The sequence below is a fragment of the Verticillium nonalfalfae genome (genome assembly GCF_003724135.2).
Source record: "Verticillium nonalfalfae strain VnAa140/NRRL 66861 chromosome Unknown scaffold_253, whole genome shotgun sequence".
Lineage (NCBI taxonomy): Eukaryota > Fungi > Ascomycota > Sordariomycetes > Glomerellales > Plectosphaerellaceae > Verticillium > Verticillium nonalfalfae.
Genome location: NW_021167478.1, coordinates 1 through 17,946, shown reverse-complemented (window position 1 = coordinate 17,946; position 17,946 = coordinate 1). Strand labels below are relative to the sequence as shown.

Below are 17,946 nucleotides of genomic sequence, written 5' to 3'. Positions count from 1 at the left end.
GGCATGCAGGTGCGCCATCCTACCATGTAATGTGTGCATCGCCGCTGGGCGCCCCCGTCGGCACCACGAAGCTGGCGACCCTGCGACCTGAGCAGGGTATGGCCTCGAAGGCATAGCTGACGGGGAGGAAGTCTGGATTGTCGAATTGGAGGGTGGCCCCGCACCGTCGATCCAGCGCGTCCTCCACACTAGAAGCCGCGGTTAGCAACAGAGCAACAGACCATGCCACCCACACCACGACCACGCCATACGAGCGAGCAGCATCGCGCCAACGGCCACACCAACAGCATCATTCGCTGCATGCTGCATCACTCGCTGCGTGCCGCATCACACCCGGCAACGCTCCACGCGAATGGACCAACGTACTCGGCAGACACCACCGACCGACCGGCCTCGAGGGCGACGACGGGACTCGACATGCAGATGCAGGGGCCGTTGTGCAGGGCCAGCACGCCGGCGTGGACGAGAGGGAAAAGGAGGAGGAACTTCATCGTCTTGGTGTGGGGGGGCCTTCGGTCTTGGGCACTGGGTTGTGGGTGGCACCGGCTTGTGGCAGGTTGTGAGAAGTGCAAGCGTCTCCTCCTTTGCCGCCGCCGCGACAGGCGACGGTCGCCCTGCGAGCTAAATAGCAAGGGCAACTGGCGGCCGTCCCATGTTGCATGTTCGTTGTCGGTCATAAGCCAGAGTTGATTGTGGGCGAGGCATGTCCCACCATGGATCCGGGACGCAGGCCGCTAATGGCCGGACGTCAATTGCCGGACGTCAGTTGTCAGATGGCAATTATCAGACGTCAAAAGTCAAATCGCGCACCGCGGCGGATGCGCCAGGTACGGGGCCCTCTGCACCAGATAAGCGCCAGTTGGGTCGGACATGCATTCCAACTACACGCCGTCCCGCCAGACACACACCAACCCCGCCAAACACCGCAGGACGACGTCTCGCCGAAGTCTGCGTTCTATGACCCCAGCAGGTCGTATAAGACGAAGGTGTCCGCGGTGGCCAGACGCCACGCGGTATGCCTCTGAACTACCTACACCTGTTAGATGCCAGATCACCGCCAGAACCAGATCACTAGTCGGATACCGGATACATCTCCCAGATATACATCCTCGTCATGTCCCAGACGAGCCACTGGCCGGAATACATGCGTCTCGAAGAGGCCGTCCAACGCGAAGACGATCTTTTGGGCCACTTCTCGCCGATTCCATCAATCTGTCCTCTGTCCCGTCTACCTACTCGCATGGCCAGGACGATGTGTTCCTCGATTTGGACCCAGAAACAGCCGCCCTGTTCCATCCCGCCCCTATCGACCTGCCCGACCTGGACTTCACCCTGCCAACATGCCCGTCCACCCCGGTCAATGCCGTCGCTCCTTCCTCACCCCTCTCCATGTCGGCTGCCATGGCGAGGAACGGCGGCGCATGCCCCCGGTGTGGGGCCCACCGAAGGTGTGTTGCAACCGCGACTGGTCGCCATCCCTGTCATCGCCCCCTGCTTGCCCGACTAACCTGAATTGATTCTAGCCAAGGTCGGACAGACGGCAAAGGATGGGCAGACTTCGACACGCGGCTGGTTCGCATGGAGGCTACTATGAACGACACAGTGTCGACTCTGGCCCGCATGGAGGCCACCATGAATGAGACTGCGTCCGCCTTCCAGAGCCTGCTGCCTCGTGCCTACGGCGCAATGCAGAACCTGATCGACATTACCATACTGTTTGACGAGAGTATGGAGAAACTGAAGCGGTCCATGGGCTTGTTCACGCGGGGCATTGTCGAGCATTTCTTTGGGGACGCGACCTTGGCTGACGCGGAGACATTCAACTCATGTGATCCGTAGCCCCTGCGGCCAGGACAGCGAGGACGTGGAAGGATGTCTTGGGGATGGGCTGAGTATGGGCAAACAGGTTCGGGCGTGGCTGGCAACCTAATTTGAGATTGAGCTTCTCGCCTTTCACCCCCGCACTCGTTGGTACCAACACGGACAGGATGGACACGACGGCAGACGACGTCCTCACATTGTCGGCTGTTGGACGCTTGAGCTACCCCGGGCCTTTGCCACACGACCTCAGGGTTAACCATCCTCCCACTTCGATGTCCGTCCTTTCGGCGCGCTCAGGCAATGCTCGCGAAAACGCTGTTGTTTGTCTCGACTTTGGTCCTTTCATGCTTAGTTCGCGTCATCCAGCAGAGCAGGCCTGAGTGGATTGCTATCGTGCTTCTTGGATTCGTGACTCTCACACCCGTCGCCATCATCGCTACCCACTGCCATCGACGTCCGTATGCCATCTTTGCCGTACGGTATTTCACTAACGTCCTGCCAGCAAATACCGTACTGCCAGCCGGACGCGACCTTCACTTCACGCGATGAATGCACACGATGAACGCACACGATCAGAGGACAACTTCAATGCGCTGTGTAGGTATTGCATTCCTCCTGGGGTGCCATGCTACGACGCAGCGATCAATCTACCCGCGTGTCACTCTACACTACACTACTCGATCCGCACATCAAGCGTCCAAACGGACCGGCCGATTCATCGCCACACCACTCTCTCGGGTCACGATATTCATTCAGTCGTACCGGCCCCGTCGTCGCGACGTAGGCGCCTGGGCAGAGTACCGCGACGAGGAAGCATAGCTCTCGCGTCGGCTGGACCGACGTGACCGCGGTTCTTCATATGGTCTGTCAAGGTCCGGCAGCAGAGTCTTGTCTTTGTCCAGACTAGCGTGCATCAGCCGCTGCTGTAACTAGATTGCCAATGTACTTACAACTTTGCCATTGCATAGGCAACAGCGAGCGCAACTGTCATCTTTCCCAGGGCCATGATGTGTTGAGTCCACGTATCTGGTCGTGATGCACGCCTTTCTTGCGTAAGCGTAAGCGTAGGCTAATTGTTTGTTGGCGAAGATGCGTTGGCGCATCAAGTGCTTTGGGAGTGATGGCGGGTGCGCTTATATGTGAACGTTGCGAGGCAGACACCAGCCTTCTAAATGCAACATCAGGCGCGGCCAAGGGACCGGCGCTTTGCTGTCGCTTATCCTCCGTTGGCGTCGTTCCAGTCACGAGCCATACCAAGATTTGTATCGAAAGTTGGTCGCTTGATGTGGGTTTCGGTCGATCAGATCGCGCTTGTGGGGCGAAATGCAATGTCACTGTTCAAACTTCGGATTGACGATCCTGTTGCGGCATGCGCCAACGGCTGGCCGGGGGTCTCTCTCTCACGACGGCACGTTCATCGCAGCCCATTTCTACCCATGTGTTCGTCGATACGGTATGTTTTGCAGCACAGCTTGGTTTGCACATCAGGCTTTCTCGTCCACTTTATCAGTGTTGTCCCATCGTAGGCGTCATGACAGATTCTCTTGACCGATACGTGGTTGGCGTCGTCTGGATGCACCAGTCGCTGGTCCAACGTCCACTACCAGGGGATCCACATAATTGGACAAAGACTGAAGATCCTCGTGATGTCCAGAAGCTCGTCAACTATTTCAACGACGTCGGAGCAGACAGGGTTCGATTGCGTGCCGCCGAGTTCCAGGTTTGGGGCCGCATCGCGGGGGAGGCCCTGGAGCAACTCACTGCGTCTTTACAGGTGTCCGAATCCGCCTTACGGGAGACCGTTACCAACGGGAAGCATCTGCATCTACGTGGCGATTTTTGAATACAATGTTTCGGCAACGGGCATCTCCTGGACGTCGCAGCCACATGGTCTAACGACGAATGCTGGCCCGTTCGTCTGCACTGCTTTGATCTCGGTCTGAAACCCTGGTCGAGTGAGAACGATAATCTAACCAGTAACAGATCCTACCCATCTACGACAATATTATGAGAAACTAGTTAGCCAATCATGCCTGGGTCTTCCCCCTACCGATGGCGAGATTTGCCAGCATGTGTTGAAGTATTGGCACCTGGGGAAACCCCTTCTCCGCAAAGCCTGGGAGGCCCAGATTCGGACCAAGCCAAAACGCAAATGTTTGGCCGCTTTGTTTGGACACTGTGCTACAGTCGACGCATTGGTCAAGTTAATTCCCTTCGAGGGTCTGTGGCCAGAGCTGAAGCTAGGTAACTGGCAGAAGATCAGTGCGGCCCGTTGTGACGAGATGGTGGCGATGTACCTCAATTCGGATGCATCAAGTATGGGAAGAGATTCTCGGGGGCGGGACACACCTACCACCGCTCCGCGACCTGCAGTCCGTCAGGCTTCTCCAAGGCAGAGCACCATGCGCCAGCACTGACGACCGCGACTTTATTCAGCGAAAGATGAGCAACGGCGAGCTGTTCCGCCACGTCACAGACTCAGCAGAGCGAGATGTCCTTCTGGGGAATATAATGAAGGTCCGAGGAATCATCTGCAACTTTGAGCTGTTTGATGGAAACATGAAATATATGTCTATCGGCGCTAAAATCCTCAAGACAATCTTCACGCTGTCCATGACTGACAAGGCCACCGAGTTAGCTGATCGCACCGAAACCAGCATATCATACCGTCCTCCGCGATTTTTCGCTGAGGTTCAAGCTGAGCGTCCGACCCTGTACAGTTCGCTTCGCGAGCTCTGGGATGATTCGCGGTTGCCAGTCTCAGAATGCGAAGAAGGTGTTTATACTCGCCTGACTGGTCCACCGTGCGCCGAGGCGGCCTTCCTGGGCTTAATCCTACCCACGCTACGACACTTTCCTCGATTGAGTCGCGAAGCCCCTCTTTCGAATGTGGGCAGCAATGCAATCGCGGCGCGCGTCGATGATGCCTTTGTGCAGGCGCTTTGCCGCCGCGCAGATATATTAGGCTTTCGTCATAGTAGAATCGAACAAAGTAGACCGAATTCGCTATCTCAGTGGAGCGGCATTATGGCAGTTGATCAGCGGTCTATGAGTACGCCGGCGAATTGGCGATGCGGCAAGCCGTCTCTCGTGGCGTTGTTGGCCCTACAACACGACGGGTTCTGGGTTGCCAACCAGCCGGTAGGTTCTACAAGGAAAAATCTGACACCGTCTTTTGTCTTCCAAGACTTGATCACCTCTTTCTTCGGCACCTTGCGATGGGGCGTCGATGAGCGCGCGCCGCCGATGCACGTGAGCCTGGACGGTCACGTACGCCACCGCAGTGCTGGACCACAGCATCGCAATGGAAGCCGTTCTCCCACTGTCAACCTTCATTCTGATGAAATAACAATCAGGTCTGCGCGCTCTTCATCTCATGACGTGGAGATGGCTGATTGCCCACCACCGTTGACAGCAAAAAGGGCATTCGAACACGGGCGCTCTTCGTGGCCCGAGATAAAGATTCGAGACGCACCACGACGTCGTCATATCAAGCGGCCGCGTGACAATTTACAGAGACCCGGAATGCTACCAGATCATTCCACAGTGAACAGTAATGCTCGACCCAACAACCTCGACGAAACCCATCGCACATCATCATCGATGAGGGATCACCACGATTCATCTCGAGTCCGCTCCGGTACAGAAACTCCGCATCGCGGAACTCAGTGCCACCTTCTAATAATCTCGCGTCTCCGGAGTCAACGGACGAATATGGCACTGGTAAGGCGATCGTTCGTCAGACCACCCCGCTTGCAGCTTCGGCGCGCGACCAAGTCAGGCGGCCACGCCTCTACTCTTCAGAAAGCACAGACACAGAAGGGAATGATCCGGCTGCTATTGAAACGAAAGAAATGGGCCAGAGGAGCGACGTAGCACATACAATGGACTACGACAAGGAAAATTCGCCGCGGTCCATCACCAGCCCGGTCGGGTATCGCAGCCAGCCCAAGAGCACGAATTTGTGAGGTATGGATAGTCAAGAGCCAGATAAGGCAGAGAGCCATCCCCGACGCGCCCAAAGTCCGGAGACTGTAGCAGATACCCGAGTGTCGGGGCACAGCAACCGGCCCCAAACCTCAGCAAATGGTATGAGCATGATCATGAGCATGAGCATTGATGACTCGGGGCCTTCCGAGCGTAGCCCACGGATCTCGTCGCGTTCTGTGGCTGATTTCAATGAAGCACAGGATCATGGCGACAACGACATCCAGTACCAGTTGTTGAAGGATTTCGAAACCGTGCCCTTGACTCCAAGTCTGAGGGGGGATTCATTGGATAGCGTGAATGGACAGACAGCTTCCATCATTGTCTATTCGGTCAACAATAGCCCACCCACACCGTAGGAACAAAGCTTCCGGATACATCTCCGGTCATCACGCATATGAAGCTCTCTATTGAATGCGCCAGTCAATAGTATGAAGACCGGTGTATCAGCGTCAGCTACGTAGGCCGCACGCGCACTCGAGTGAGAAATGCGCGCGGAAGACAGCGGAAATACGGCAAAACTCCACCAGGCCAATGCAGCAGCAGCCATCGTCGGAGCTTTGCTACGGATAGCAATCATGCGATTACCCTGCTGCGTTCGTAATCTTGCTTCACGTAGCTTTCTGCTGCAATGAACTCCCAGGTGCAGTCGGGCTGCCCAAACAAGGGTCACTTGCTAAACCACCTACTGGCCAGCAGTTCCTCAAATCGTCGAGACGAGATCATCCAATGCAATCGGGTCGTGGCGGGCGGTGTATGCCTCAATTGCCGACAGTCGCCGTGGCGGCCGTTGTCCTGTGTTGTACTGTCCGACCTCCGCCAGCCTTGCGAGCGCATCTCTATCAACGAAATATGTTTAGCAAGCGAGAGCACGGTCCCGCAATGACCAGTCTGAGCTCCCCGAGCTTTAAGCTTGGGTAAGCCATGGCAAATAGGCCAGCGTTGTGGGTAACTAAGAGCCCATTCTTTCGTCTCTATAGGTGACACCAGTGACGTCGGAGCAAGGACCAAGCTTGAATCGGACGGACGGTGGAGGGAGTGGATGTTTTTTTAGGGGAGTTGAATGTAGGTGCTGTGATCGTACCTCGCCATGTTGTCGTCCTTTCATCTTTTCTCGTAGTTCGGATATTAGCTGGCTCCCTCCATCAATTGAAGAACACTTGGGATAGGTACGTTTGGAATCAATTTACCTCGTCTACGTCATGGCATGAGTCTCTATACTCATACTTGCATATGTTTTATAGCACCAAGAACGACATAGCAGAACCAAGGACTGAGGCTCGAAGAGGAAGAAACGGGCATAAAGATGAGTTTACTAGAGTGCGCAGCACTGGAGTGCGTAGATGATGACTCTGGGCCCGCTTCCATTCTTTTTTTTCGAACAACATATGACCTTGATAGCATGGTCGTCCCAAAAGCACCCGTCTCAACTATGCCGGGATCTTCCAGCCGTTCTTGGAGCAGAGTCAAGCTGAGCAAGACTATCTTGCGAAGCGTGTTACTGTGGGAGGTCACGTCGTCTAGGCAGAAAAGAGTAGACATGGCCGACGGAAAATGACTATGGCAGCTTCGAGGAAGTACTTCAGGACTTTCTAGACAAGAAGAAGCAAAGCAAGGACCTTGCACAGATGGGTAAGCTGTTTCCTGGCAAGCCTAAGGTACTGGAACTCGTCATACCGACTTGAGAAGTCAACATCCGTTTTGGGCAGTTGATCCACGCCCAACAAGAGTGCACCTGGGGGGCTAGCGGCAATAAAAGCCGGCCGGTGTGCCCGCGAAAAGGGGCATCGTCTCACTTCCTCGTTCACTTTACTCATACTCCTCGTCACCATCCCTTCTCGCCACTTCACTCTCACTCATCGTCACTCAACATTTCTTTGAACCTGTCCTACTACAATGTCTTCGGAAAGGACGCCAGGCTTTCATGACCAAAACGACCAATTCTGTCCCCCTCGAGCTTCTTCAGAGGATACAGTCGATGCCACAACCGATTCTCGCTATGAAAATGAGGGCAGTCGTGATGAACACATTTCGACCAACAGCATACGTTCGAGCGAGCACCAGGAGGTGTTTGTTTTAAAGCGCAAGCGACCCGGGCCAAACGGGTCGGACCGGTCATGCTCTCCGCGTGCGCAACGTCGACGAGTGAACGGCATCTCGGGCCCATCACTGTCCTCGCAGCCCCGACCTCTCAGTACCGAGGTGACCGAAGGCTTCATGTCGATTACTACGCATCCGAGCCCCAACGCGAACAGCTCCAGGTCTTTACTAGATGACAACAGTAAAGAAAGTCAAATCAATGACGGCGAATTGCAACCTCACTCCCTGAGGCCTGTGGCGGCCTGCCCCCGTCGCAGCTATAGTATAGCGGCGATCCTCAACGATGAATCAAGAGGTGGGAATACAGAACGACACGACCGGTCCCCAGACCAAAGAGATCACTCACCCAATGAGGATGGCAATCATCTTGGACGTGGTCTTAGAGGCGGCCAAGTTGAAGACGCCTCTGGAGAGCCCCAAGCCAACGATAACTTGGAGTTTCTGCCAACGTCTATCTCTACACGCCAACATCCTTCACCATACTTAACTTCGGGCCCTATGAGCCACCCAGCGCAGTCTAACCAAGGATTCCACAGGCCCGATCACGGCCCTGCTCTATTGGCTGCGTCAGACGATCCTCCATGCTTTACTCTCTCTAGCGTCGTGGCGATTCCTCGGGATAAGCGGACGACGGTTGCCTGCAACCGTTGTCGTAGGAGGAAGGTTAGTCCATTCCATACGGCCGCTCGACGCCTGGTCCCTTTTCTACACGGCTTCTCTAACTTGAAATTAGATTCGTTGTGAAGGGCTTCAGTCTGGGAGCGAAGAGGCATGTAAGAGGTGCAGGAAAGCGAACATCGAGTGTATCTTTGAACCGGCGTCCTCCAACAGCTTGATAGCCATTACCCTTCATCCTTCCAAGTCTGCTGGAGAACCGCTTGGAAGAACTATGTACTGGCCAAGTGCGCAGCCGCTTCCGTTCAGCTCGAAGGTTCTTCGTCAAGATGCTCAACAGCCGCATTCCTTGCGCAACGGGCCATCCTTGACTCCTGTAATCCCATACCCGCCGGCCCCTGATCGACCACTTGGCGATTCGATGCGCCGATCCCAAGAGTCCGACGAGGGAAGCAGAGGCTCTTCGCCATCACCGGGATCAACTGCTGCCGGTCAGTCCTTGCTGAGATCCCATACAACCTCAGACTCCCGTACGCATCAAACGTTTGTCTCACCCCGGTCTACAATTCCTGTCCTTCGCTCAGACTTGGAACTTTCTTAGGATCGACGACCTTGATAACGCCGCTTGTGGCACTGATGGGCCATCTTCTTGTCTTTATTGTCTGAAAACCATTGGCACAAAGAAAAACCTAGCGCGACACCTCCGTGAAGTCCATGGAGAGGGTGGGTTTGCTAGGAGTCGGTACATCTGTTCAGAGCCTGGATGCTCTCGCAGCCAACAAGACAACGGGTTTCCACGGCTTGAGCAAGCCCGACAACATTACCGGAACAACCATTCTTCTGAATCGCTCCCAAAACGCGAAAATGACGCAGGGCGGTACAAGAGCGGTGGAACCCGACCGGCGGCAGGGAGGATTGCAAGCCAGGACCAGTGTTAAGGGGCCGAGATGAATACCAGGAGCAGCAACGCATCACAACTAGGATCACTACAAAGACGGCGTCTTGCTTATTTCGGGGCGAGTAGGGACTAGATTTGGCCAGCCGATCCCACTCGAGAGTCGGATGTGCGGCTTCTGACGGCTTCTGAGCCGACCTTAGTCGAATCACCTGAATGGTACGTATGATGAGGCAGGCTAGCCACCACGAGAAATGTACACGCGAGAAGAGGTTTGTAGTACACGGAGGCTGAAGATGAAAACCATCACTCAATGAGGATTTCGCATATTGATGAGGAGTGAGAATTTCATCCCTGGAGCCGTGCAGGCTTCTTTTTTTTTTTTTTTTGGAATGGAACATGATATCTAGTCTATTCGCTAGCCTGCAAGGGCTGTGAACGTTCATCGCTAGCAAACCATCCGTACCGGCAATACGCACTCCAGCGTTAGGGCACTCCAGCGTCAGGGCACTCAAACGTAAGGGCGGTCAGGTAGATTTCTGTGAACGAGTACGAGCGCCGGGAAAGGCTCATCCTCAGTATTAAATCCCGAATTGACTTTGCACTGTGGAGTCTGTTTGCCCATGCACCACATCCTTCGCCGCGGCGCCCCAATCAGAAACAGAGCAACCAGTTTCAATGCTGAATCGAATGATGGGTCGTCATGTTCATATGGGAATAAGCTCGGTTCTGCTTAAACCTGGTTTCTAAATATTCCACAGCTTGGCACTCCGCAACCCCTTACTCGCAGCTAAGGTGCGATTCTGGTCAGGTTCACCATGCATGCCCAAAACCAGGACGGAGTAGAAACGCAGTTGACATTCGCGACTCCGAAATTGAATTCCAATGGGCGAGCCATCCTCACAGAAAGTATTTATTGAGGACCGCATCGGCCTTGTCACCAGTCGTGGCTCGTCCTTCTTCGAACAGGCGTACGAAACCCGACTTAAACTAAAGCCATGGGCCACTTTCGCGCTTTGATTGGATGTTCTATCCTCTTCACCAGCAACTATCCAGCGCCATCTGAGTGGTCCGAATTCAGTAGAATCAAACGTCATATCGAAGACCTTCACGGCGAATGTGTTTTTAAGTATGACGACCCGAAACTCACGCACCTAGTGACTTCGCAGAGTGAACTCTCCGATAAAGAAGGCTTTACGACGTGCATTCCCCACAGAGATTGGAAAGGCGTCCACATTGTCAGTTACGAGTGGCTGAAGGAGTGTCTCCGAGCCGGCAAAAGGAAAGAAGAAGGCCAATACAGATTGAAGGTGCCGGCGCGGATGGAAGATCCTGAATACAACTACTTTACCCACCGCCGATTGAAAAAGTCAAAGAATACGAAAACTTCCAGTCAAGGCTAGAAGCATACAAGTGAAACTCGCCGCTCGCTGCAGCAGCCTTTCATTCTTTCGTCCGCACCACCGTCCGAGCTCAGCGGGCTAGAGCGACTGAATCAGTTCGTATTGGTATCCAAATAGACCGATTGATTTCAACTATTGTTACTAAGTGCAGCACGTAGTCAAGGCTAGATGATGCAATGTTCCACGGGTGTCTTTAAGCGACGCCACTGTCCAGCATCGCTGTTTTGGTCCCTTTAATTACGCCTGGGATAGTTCCTAGCCCGGTAACATGTTTCTTCTGTTGCCTCAGCCCTGAGTGCCCGAGTGCGCCGGCATCGTGCAGAGTGGCGTGCCAATGGCCTGGTACTGTCGCTCACCACTGCGAGCGCTGACTATGACTCTGAGCATGTCTGCATTTCAGTGAGCTTTCTTGGCAGGGTCCTGCTTGATTTGATGCCAGTGAGTGAGGATCAGAGGCAAAGCAATGACCGAGTGCGGCTCAGGTTGTTCCCTCCGCGTATTGAAGTGGACCTGATTTGTGAAAAGAAGATGCAATGAATTGGCTGCCGACAGCCCGCCTGATGTGCCTTCTGTGCGACTTCGCTGTATGCCGTGGGAGGTCTCCCGGTGTGGTGACGAAACTGACGGGATCACAGATCTACTGCAACCCCCGCAGCTATCCTGCAGACAACGACTGTGGAGAACATATCATCACAGATTGAACATCAGAGCGCCTTGCGCCGTTTTACTATTGATTTGACCGTGCCAGTCTACTTTGCTGAAGTCAAGGCTGACATAGCATAGCCTGGACAATTAGAGTCCGATGGGTGCAACCAGCATTATTTGACAGCGGAGCAATAGACGCACCATTCGATCCTCATGCTCATGATCATGCTGATCTGGACGTGGATAACGACCTTCTGCAGACTGCCAGAAGAAGGCTGCTGTAGAGGTAGTCCAACCTGTGGTCAGGGGGCGACGACAGCCGTGGTCGCTGCCCTGCCTTAGGCTTAGGCGCCGACCAGGCGCCCAACATCCTTGGCACGACCAGGCGGCAACGCCAGCTAGATCTCGCTTCTCACTTCCAGACTCCCGGCCCCAGCCATGGAGATAAATCACCTGGTCCATCCACATTCGCCTCCGCATCAGCCAGCAATCGTCAATGCAGTCGCGATGGCCGTCGCACCTGGCAAACTGGGCCTCCGTTGCCCGGACCAAGGTCAGTTTTACGTTTGCGAAGCTAATTCGACGGAATTCGTCGGCTGCTGCCTTTCCGACCCCTGTGCCAATGGGTCTGGCCAGTGCCCAGAAGACGAGCTTGTCCCGTCGTCCTTCTCAGCCAATCAGTACGCTGCGATTCCAGCCCAGGACTGCGAAGACGCAAAAGGCGTGTCCGTGTGGTGGACATGCCGCGATATCACTCCGCCCTTTCTGGGATGCTGCACGCGGCGAGATCTTCTTCCGGCCAAATTGCATAGCAACAGAACGCACCGCCAACCATTTCTGTCCATCGATGCACCGCTGAGCTTGCCCTCAGTTCTACCTTCCATAACTTTCACGACGTCTTCGGCGGGGTAATACACAACATCTTCGACTCGACCATCCAGTCCGTCTCAGGAGGCACCTTCATCGGAGCCAAGTGCCAGGCACGTGTCTGCCTCACAGGTATCAACCAAGGTCCTGGTCGGGGCTGCTGTCGGTAGCGCTATATTTGTAGCAATTTGCGCTCTGGTTGTATGGCAGTGCGTCCGGCATATCCGGCGGGCGAAATCTCCTGCTGCGGAACCTCCTGTCCCCGTTGCTGACAACGTGGCCCGGTCCTGGCCCAAGGACGCAATGGAGCTATCAGCAGGGCCTGATACGGCGATCTCCCGTTAGCTAGACGTACGTTAACCAGAGGCCACACAGGTGCCATTGATATCTCAGTCATTGAAGTTGCACGTGGTCGTTTCCATGGGCCGCTCGTGCCCAATGCCGCTGGCAGATGATAATGGCAGCTGACGAGGATGTTCACGTATAGATGTCCTTGCAATAATATTCGATGTTCTTCCACTTTTGAAAGTGCGTGCATAAAAAAATCGTGCCTTCGTGCTTTCCACAGCATCGCGCGTTACGCAGCCGCCGAACAATGTGCTCGCACTGACTGACACAGCCTTGAGCCCTGTGTTCCTGGGGATTCCTGCTGACAATACAACGAGATCGTGCCAATCGAACATCTGATCCGCGAAAAGGCATTGAAAATCAGTTGCCAAAAGTCAAAATAAAACCAGCGCGCGGACCAGTCAGGGTCGCCATATCATAGTAGAGTGTCCTCCGCAGAGGTTCATCGTGACGGCCTTCCTTGAGGTGGATCAGCATCACCAGCCTTCAGACGGCTTCCGGAGAATTGCACTCAGAGTGCGTCCGCAATCGCCCCGATCGCTGTGACACCAGGCCTGACCACCAGCAACGAACGCCATGTCTGCGTCGCAGCTCTGGCTGAGTTTGGCTTCGGGCGCTCCTGGGCTGGGAGGCCCTTACCTTATAGAAACCCTGGCAGCATATGAAGAGCTGGATGCAGTAGGCCATGAAAAGCCGCAGTTTTTGATGGCTATTGGACGAACAACCAAGCGGCAGGTTTTTACTAAGTCTTTCCCCTTGCTCTCTGGCCGGGGACAATCAGGCGCTGTCACCCTCAGCACCCTTGGGTCACCACTGACATTTCTGATCGACTGCGAGCTCCATGCCTCTCGAGATGCTCCGCGTATCCAAGGGGGTCCGATCAAGGGCGACTATGCGAGGTATGAGATGAGATGCGCTGCAAATAGCCAGAAGGGGGTTGCCTACTCCCTCTATCATCAGCTGCTCGCGCCATTCAGCGCGGTCGTCCTTGTCTTCGTCGAGGATTTCAGCAGCACCTCCGAAGTCACAGATCTTCTCATCGACTGGCTTCGCTCAGCCATGAACAAATCCCCGCCATATAGTCCTAAGATCGTCCTGGTGACCGAGGCAGGCGCGTCCCTTCATCTGAGAGACTTTTTGTCACGCCTGGTGGCTAGAACTCTATCCTTACTCCGCCTCAGCGACCCCTTGCGAGCGTACACAGCTGCCGAGATCCGCGACATGATAGGATCATTTCTTCACCTCGAAACTATGGAAGCACAGGCAGGGACTACGTTTGCGACATCGTTGTCGTCCCTTGCCTTGCGTGCCTGCCGAGAGCGGCATCTCTCAGACATACACTTCTCCGCACTGCACTGGAAGACACTCGTCAGAGACGCCATGGCTCAATTCACAGAGTCTCCGTCTCTCCCACTCTCACTATGCCAACTCGCAAGGCGAGCCAACCCGTTGCCAGATGATCTGTCCGAGCAGCTAACCCGCTTCTTGCGAGCGACGGCGCTGGAAGGCATGGAACAAGCGGAGATCCTGGCATCCGCGCTCTCTATGAACGCTTATCCTCCAGGAATGCATGGTACGTTGATGCCCCGTGACGCTCCGCGATGCTGCATTATGCACAGGCTGGTTCTGATGAGTCATCAGGCTTCCCACCTGCCAAGGTCTATTCCGAACTGTATGAAGACAAGGTACGCCGTGCCGTGTCCGATCTTGAACCAGCCCGATGCGATCTTGCGCCACAAATTCGGGAGAGGTTCGTCGCCCTCGCGAGTCACAACTTGAAAATTTCGGTTGCCTTCGCTGCCGCGCATAAAGCTGTGTTGAGACGTGGGCAGGCATCGTGGTTGTCTGTCAAATCCCAAGACACATGTTTAGTCTGCGCGGTACACACCCCAACGAAGACACTAGACTGTAGGCATCGGCTTTGCAATGCATGCACGGTGATCTGCGGCGCGCTCGAGGGCCAAGGGACGATAGCCGTCCTACAATGCCCACTGTGCGGGCTCCCCAATGCTGCTTCATTCAAGCTGCGCCCTCCGACAGCGGGCATACGCGTCCTCGATCTGGGTGGTGTGGAGGCGGCAAAGACCATGGAGTTTCTCAGATCAATTCATCGCTCGATCAGTTTGATAGGCACCTCCTTGTCTGACAGTTTCGATGTGGTTTTGGCCTCAAACGTCGGTACGTTCTCCTGTGTGCGTTCTTCCGCTCGCGATCTCATTGTTGTAGGGATCTTCTTCGCGCTCGCCCTCTTTCTTGAGAAGTGGACGCTCGAGGACTGCAAACACCACCTGCGTCGACTCGTCCGCCCGAAACAGTCATGGATCAGATCGTGGAGCGGGACCATCAACTTCGGCAAAGCGTTGAAGTGGGAACTGCGAGACGTTCGGTCGGTAAACCAGCCTGCTCTCGTCATACACACCAAGAGAAAGCTGCTGTCAAATGCGATGGCGCAGTCTGAGGCCGACAGCACGTGAGTCCTGCGATTGTTACCAGGCTTGCCAAGCACTGACCATACGCTAGATCTCTGGTCGAACTCCAGCGTCAGTATGCGCGGAGATGTGATTGCTTGGTCCAATACAACGGTGGCCCTATCAGCCGAGTGCTCGTGAAGCAAATGGCCAACCAGCTGATCTCGAGCCTATTTTATATAGAGTTGGCGGCCACTCCCACCTTCTATCGATCGCCGCACGCCTGTGAGCTGGTCCTGCGTTGCCGTCTCGCCCCCGGCGCCGCGCTCTTTGGCCTACTACTGAGGCTGTGTCGGGGTCAGGCGCACTTCCTCTATCGCGGCGATGAGCTGGAGTACAAGAGGGTCAGAGTTTGCGAGGAGAACGACTTGAAGGCATACCAGAACTGGGCTGCTTATGAATGTCCACTCCAAGTGCGGGCTGTATCTCCAGCATGCAAAATTGACATCCAAATCGACGGTGACGGCATCGACAAAGGCCAGCACAACACCAGCCACTACATCAGTAACTGCCCGTACCAACTCGAAGACCTAGTACGCGATCAGGGTCTGCATCATTGCTTCGGCTCGCCCGATCACCGCCCCATCCGAGGGAGACCCATAATGTCAAAACAAGCCCAGCATAGCCCAAACCCTGCCGCACCAGGGAATACGGAGAAGGGCAGCATACTGCAACAGCTCAACGCGCTTCAATGCACTGTTGGACAAGTGATGCAGTCGCAGCAGCGATTCCAGGATGGATTGACGACAGAGAGTTGACCAGGAAGGAGTGAGCAACAGTGGCCCTATTCGCTGTGTTTCGTCGGCAATCTTTTGGCATGTAGTCCGACTGCAAGTGGCAAGAGCTCGGGCAATGGGGGGAGAATTGTCGTGAACAAGGGTGTGCACAGGAGAGGGGGCTTGGGTTGTAGCTTCCTGTTACAGAGCCCTTGCGTGGACCTGAGGCGCTCTGAACTGGGCAGAGACGAGCCGCCACTGTACGTTGAGGGCCGTGGCCATTCTTGGGAATGGTGTAGCGCAGAGGGAGTGATCGGCTACGTCGCTAGCTTCTGTCTGCTAGCCTACCAAGCGGTTGACACAAAAATCGAGACCTGGGTATCCACACCAACATTGGTAGGTACCTTAGGTACGAAAATCTACCTACCAACCTCTTATCTTACCCTCTATTAGAGACTCCAACAGAGTCGAAACGCCTCTTCTTAATGTAGGATATACCCTCTGTGTTAAGGAAACTAATTATACCATTGATTTTGGCTTTCTTTGGTGTGTCGTGGTGAGTTGGCATAGTGGAATTGGGACTGACTAGTGGATATCCAGGTCTCGATTTTTGTGTCAACCGCTTGCCTACGTTTAGGTGTTTCTGCTGGCTTACCAGCTTCTGCAGCCTTCAGGACAGTAGACTATCTCAGACGATGTACATGCATGCACAACGTGGGACTCGACAGTGTATCCCTAAATTAGTCGGACAGCACACCAGGAACGAATGTACGAATGTACGAATATAGACCTCCAGAGGACTGATGAAACTGGCTAGACCAATTGCTCACGGCCGAGGCGCATAAGTTGGTAGGGTCAATTGCCACGCTGGAGTCAGCAGCCCGGGCACATGACGGTAGGTCAGGTCACCTGCTTGGTCATTGGAGCGGCGCGGCTGGCCTCCTACATCGCTGATTCTGGAAAGTCGCAATCCGTCCCGAACCGTATAATATCGGTTTCGAATGATGACACAGTGTAATGCGAAAGACACCTTACCGAATTCCACATTCAACCGATGTTGTGGCAATCCAGACACCGACCGCGCCATCCTTGGCACGGCCCGGCGCCAACGCCAGCTAGATGGCGCCTCTCGTTTTCCAAGCCATCAGCCCGGTGCTGGCGTCCTGAACGGACCCACACACACCCAGACGCCGAAGCTGGGATCTGACCGAGCTCCACAGAGTACTTATATTCACCTTACGCCCCGTACCGGGTGTAAGAATTGCGCTTACAACACCCACAGGAAAGCTCCAAAACCGTGGAAAAATGACTACCGGCCGATCAACAGGTTGTACATCGCTTCAGGGATTCAGGAATTCAGGGGCCCTGCACAACAGCAGGGTGGGTCTCCGAGCAACGACTGAACCGGTATACAAAGTACTTGTCATCACCTTACGCCCCGTACCGTCTCTAAGTTGACGCTGTTGACAAGCTTGTGTTTGGGAGGGTGATCTGCTCTAGTAGTTGGTCCAAGTACCTGATTTTTGACAGGCGCAAGTACTACGGCTACTGGGGCTGCAAGTTCATCCAGACGAGGCGGGGTTCGAGGTCGGTGCGCGTCGCCCGTGCCGCCTCTGGCCTCGGATTGCGACGTCAAGCTGTCTCGACATCCAAATCGACCTTTTAAATCCCGGCACACACTCTCAAGAGTCCTGATTTTGATACCCTTGTCAAGACAAGCGGACGCATACAACATGCACTGCGTCCTTCCACAGACTCCCCCTGAAGTCATATGTCCTTGCCCTCTGCCCCCGATCATTCGCCGTCTTGCGTGGGCTCGAAGGAAACAGCATTATGAGTATGTACATTTGAGCCTAAATCTAATAAGCGCTGGATTTATTATAATGTCGCGTCCGAAAAGCCGTCAGCCGTCAGACTTCTCCATGGTCCACGGCCCGCGTGCACTTGCCTGCTAGTAAAAGAAGTCCGCACCCCCCATTACGCTATACAGGGTTCGTCCGTCCTATTACGCATGTCCTCAGCGCGGATATCATGGCAGTACGACAAGACACCATCGCCATAACGCTCATGGCCGTTACACT

At 54.7% G+C, this 17,946-nt stretch overlaps 4 protein-coding genes across 4 annotated transcripts; 3 read left to right on the top strand and 1 right to left on the bottom strand.

Annotated features, from left to right (window-relative positions):
* Nucleotides 1–23: 23 nt before the first annotated feature.
* On the bottom strand, nt 24–491 carry D7B24_004531 (uncharacterized protein; the record flags this gene model as incomplete). Its single annotated transcript, XM_028638699.1, has 2 exons — nt 24–188; nt 367–491. Coding segments are annotated over 2 exons (290 nt in total), but the record flags the coding sequence as incomplete, so codon positions are not given.
* A 552-nt stretch (nt 492–1,043) lies between these two features.
* On the top strand, nt 1,044–1,839 carry D7B24_004530 (uncharacterized protein; the record flags this gene model as incomplete). The annotated part of the gene is made up of 3 exons (XM_028638698.1): nt 1,044–1,074; nt 1,124–1,448; nt 1,524–1,839. 3 exons carry the CDS (start codon nt 1,044–1,046, stop codon nt 1,837–1,839), a joined length of 672 nt encoding a protein of 223 aa, XP_028490217.1.
* Nucleotides 1,840–4,263: 2,424 nt separating this feature from the next.
* D7B24_004529 (uncharacterized protein) lies at nt 4,264–4,523 on the top strand (the record flags this gene model as incomplete). The annotated part of the gene is made up of 2 exons (XM_028638697.1): nt 4,264–4,454; nt 4,520–4,523. The coding sequence occupies 2 exons, from the start codon at nt 4,264–4,266 to the stop codon at nt 4,521–4,523; spliced, it is 195 nt and encodes a 64-aa protein (XP_028490216.1).
* A 9,538-nt stretch (nt 4,524–14,061) lies between these two features.
* D7B24_004528 (uncharacterized protein) lies at nt 14,062–15,907 on the top strand (the record flags this gene model as incomplete). Its single annotated transcript, XM_028638696.1, has 5 exons — nt 14,062–14,254; nt 14,323–14,366; nt 14,706–14,859; nt 14,908–15,151; nt 15,202–15,907. 5 exons carry the CDS (start codon nt 14,062–14,064, stop codon nt 15,905–15,907), a joined length of 1,341 nt encoding a protein of 446 aa, XP_028490215.1.
* Nucleotides 15,908–17,946: the final 2,039 nt, after the last annotated feature.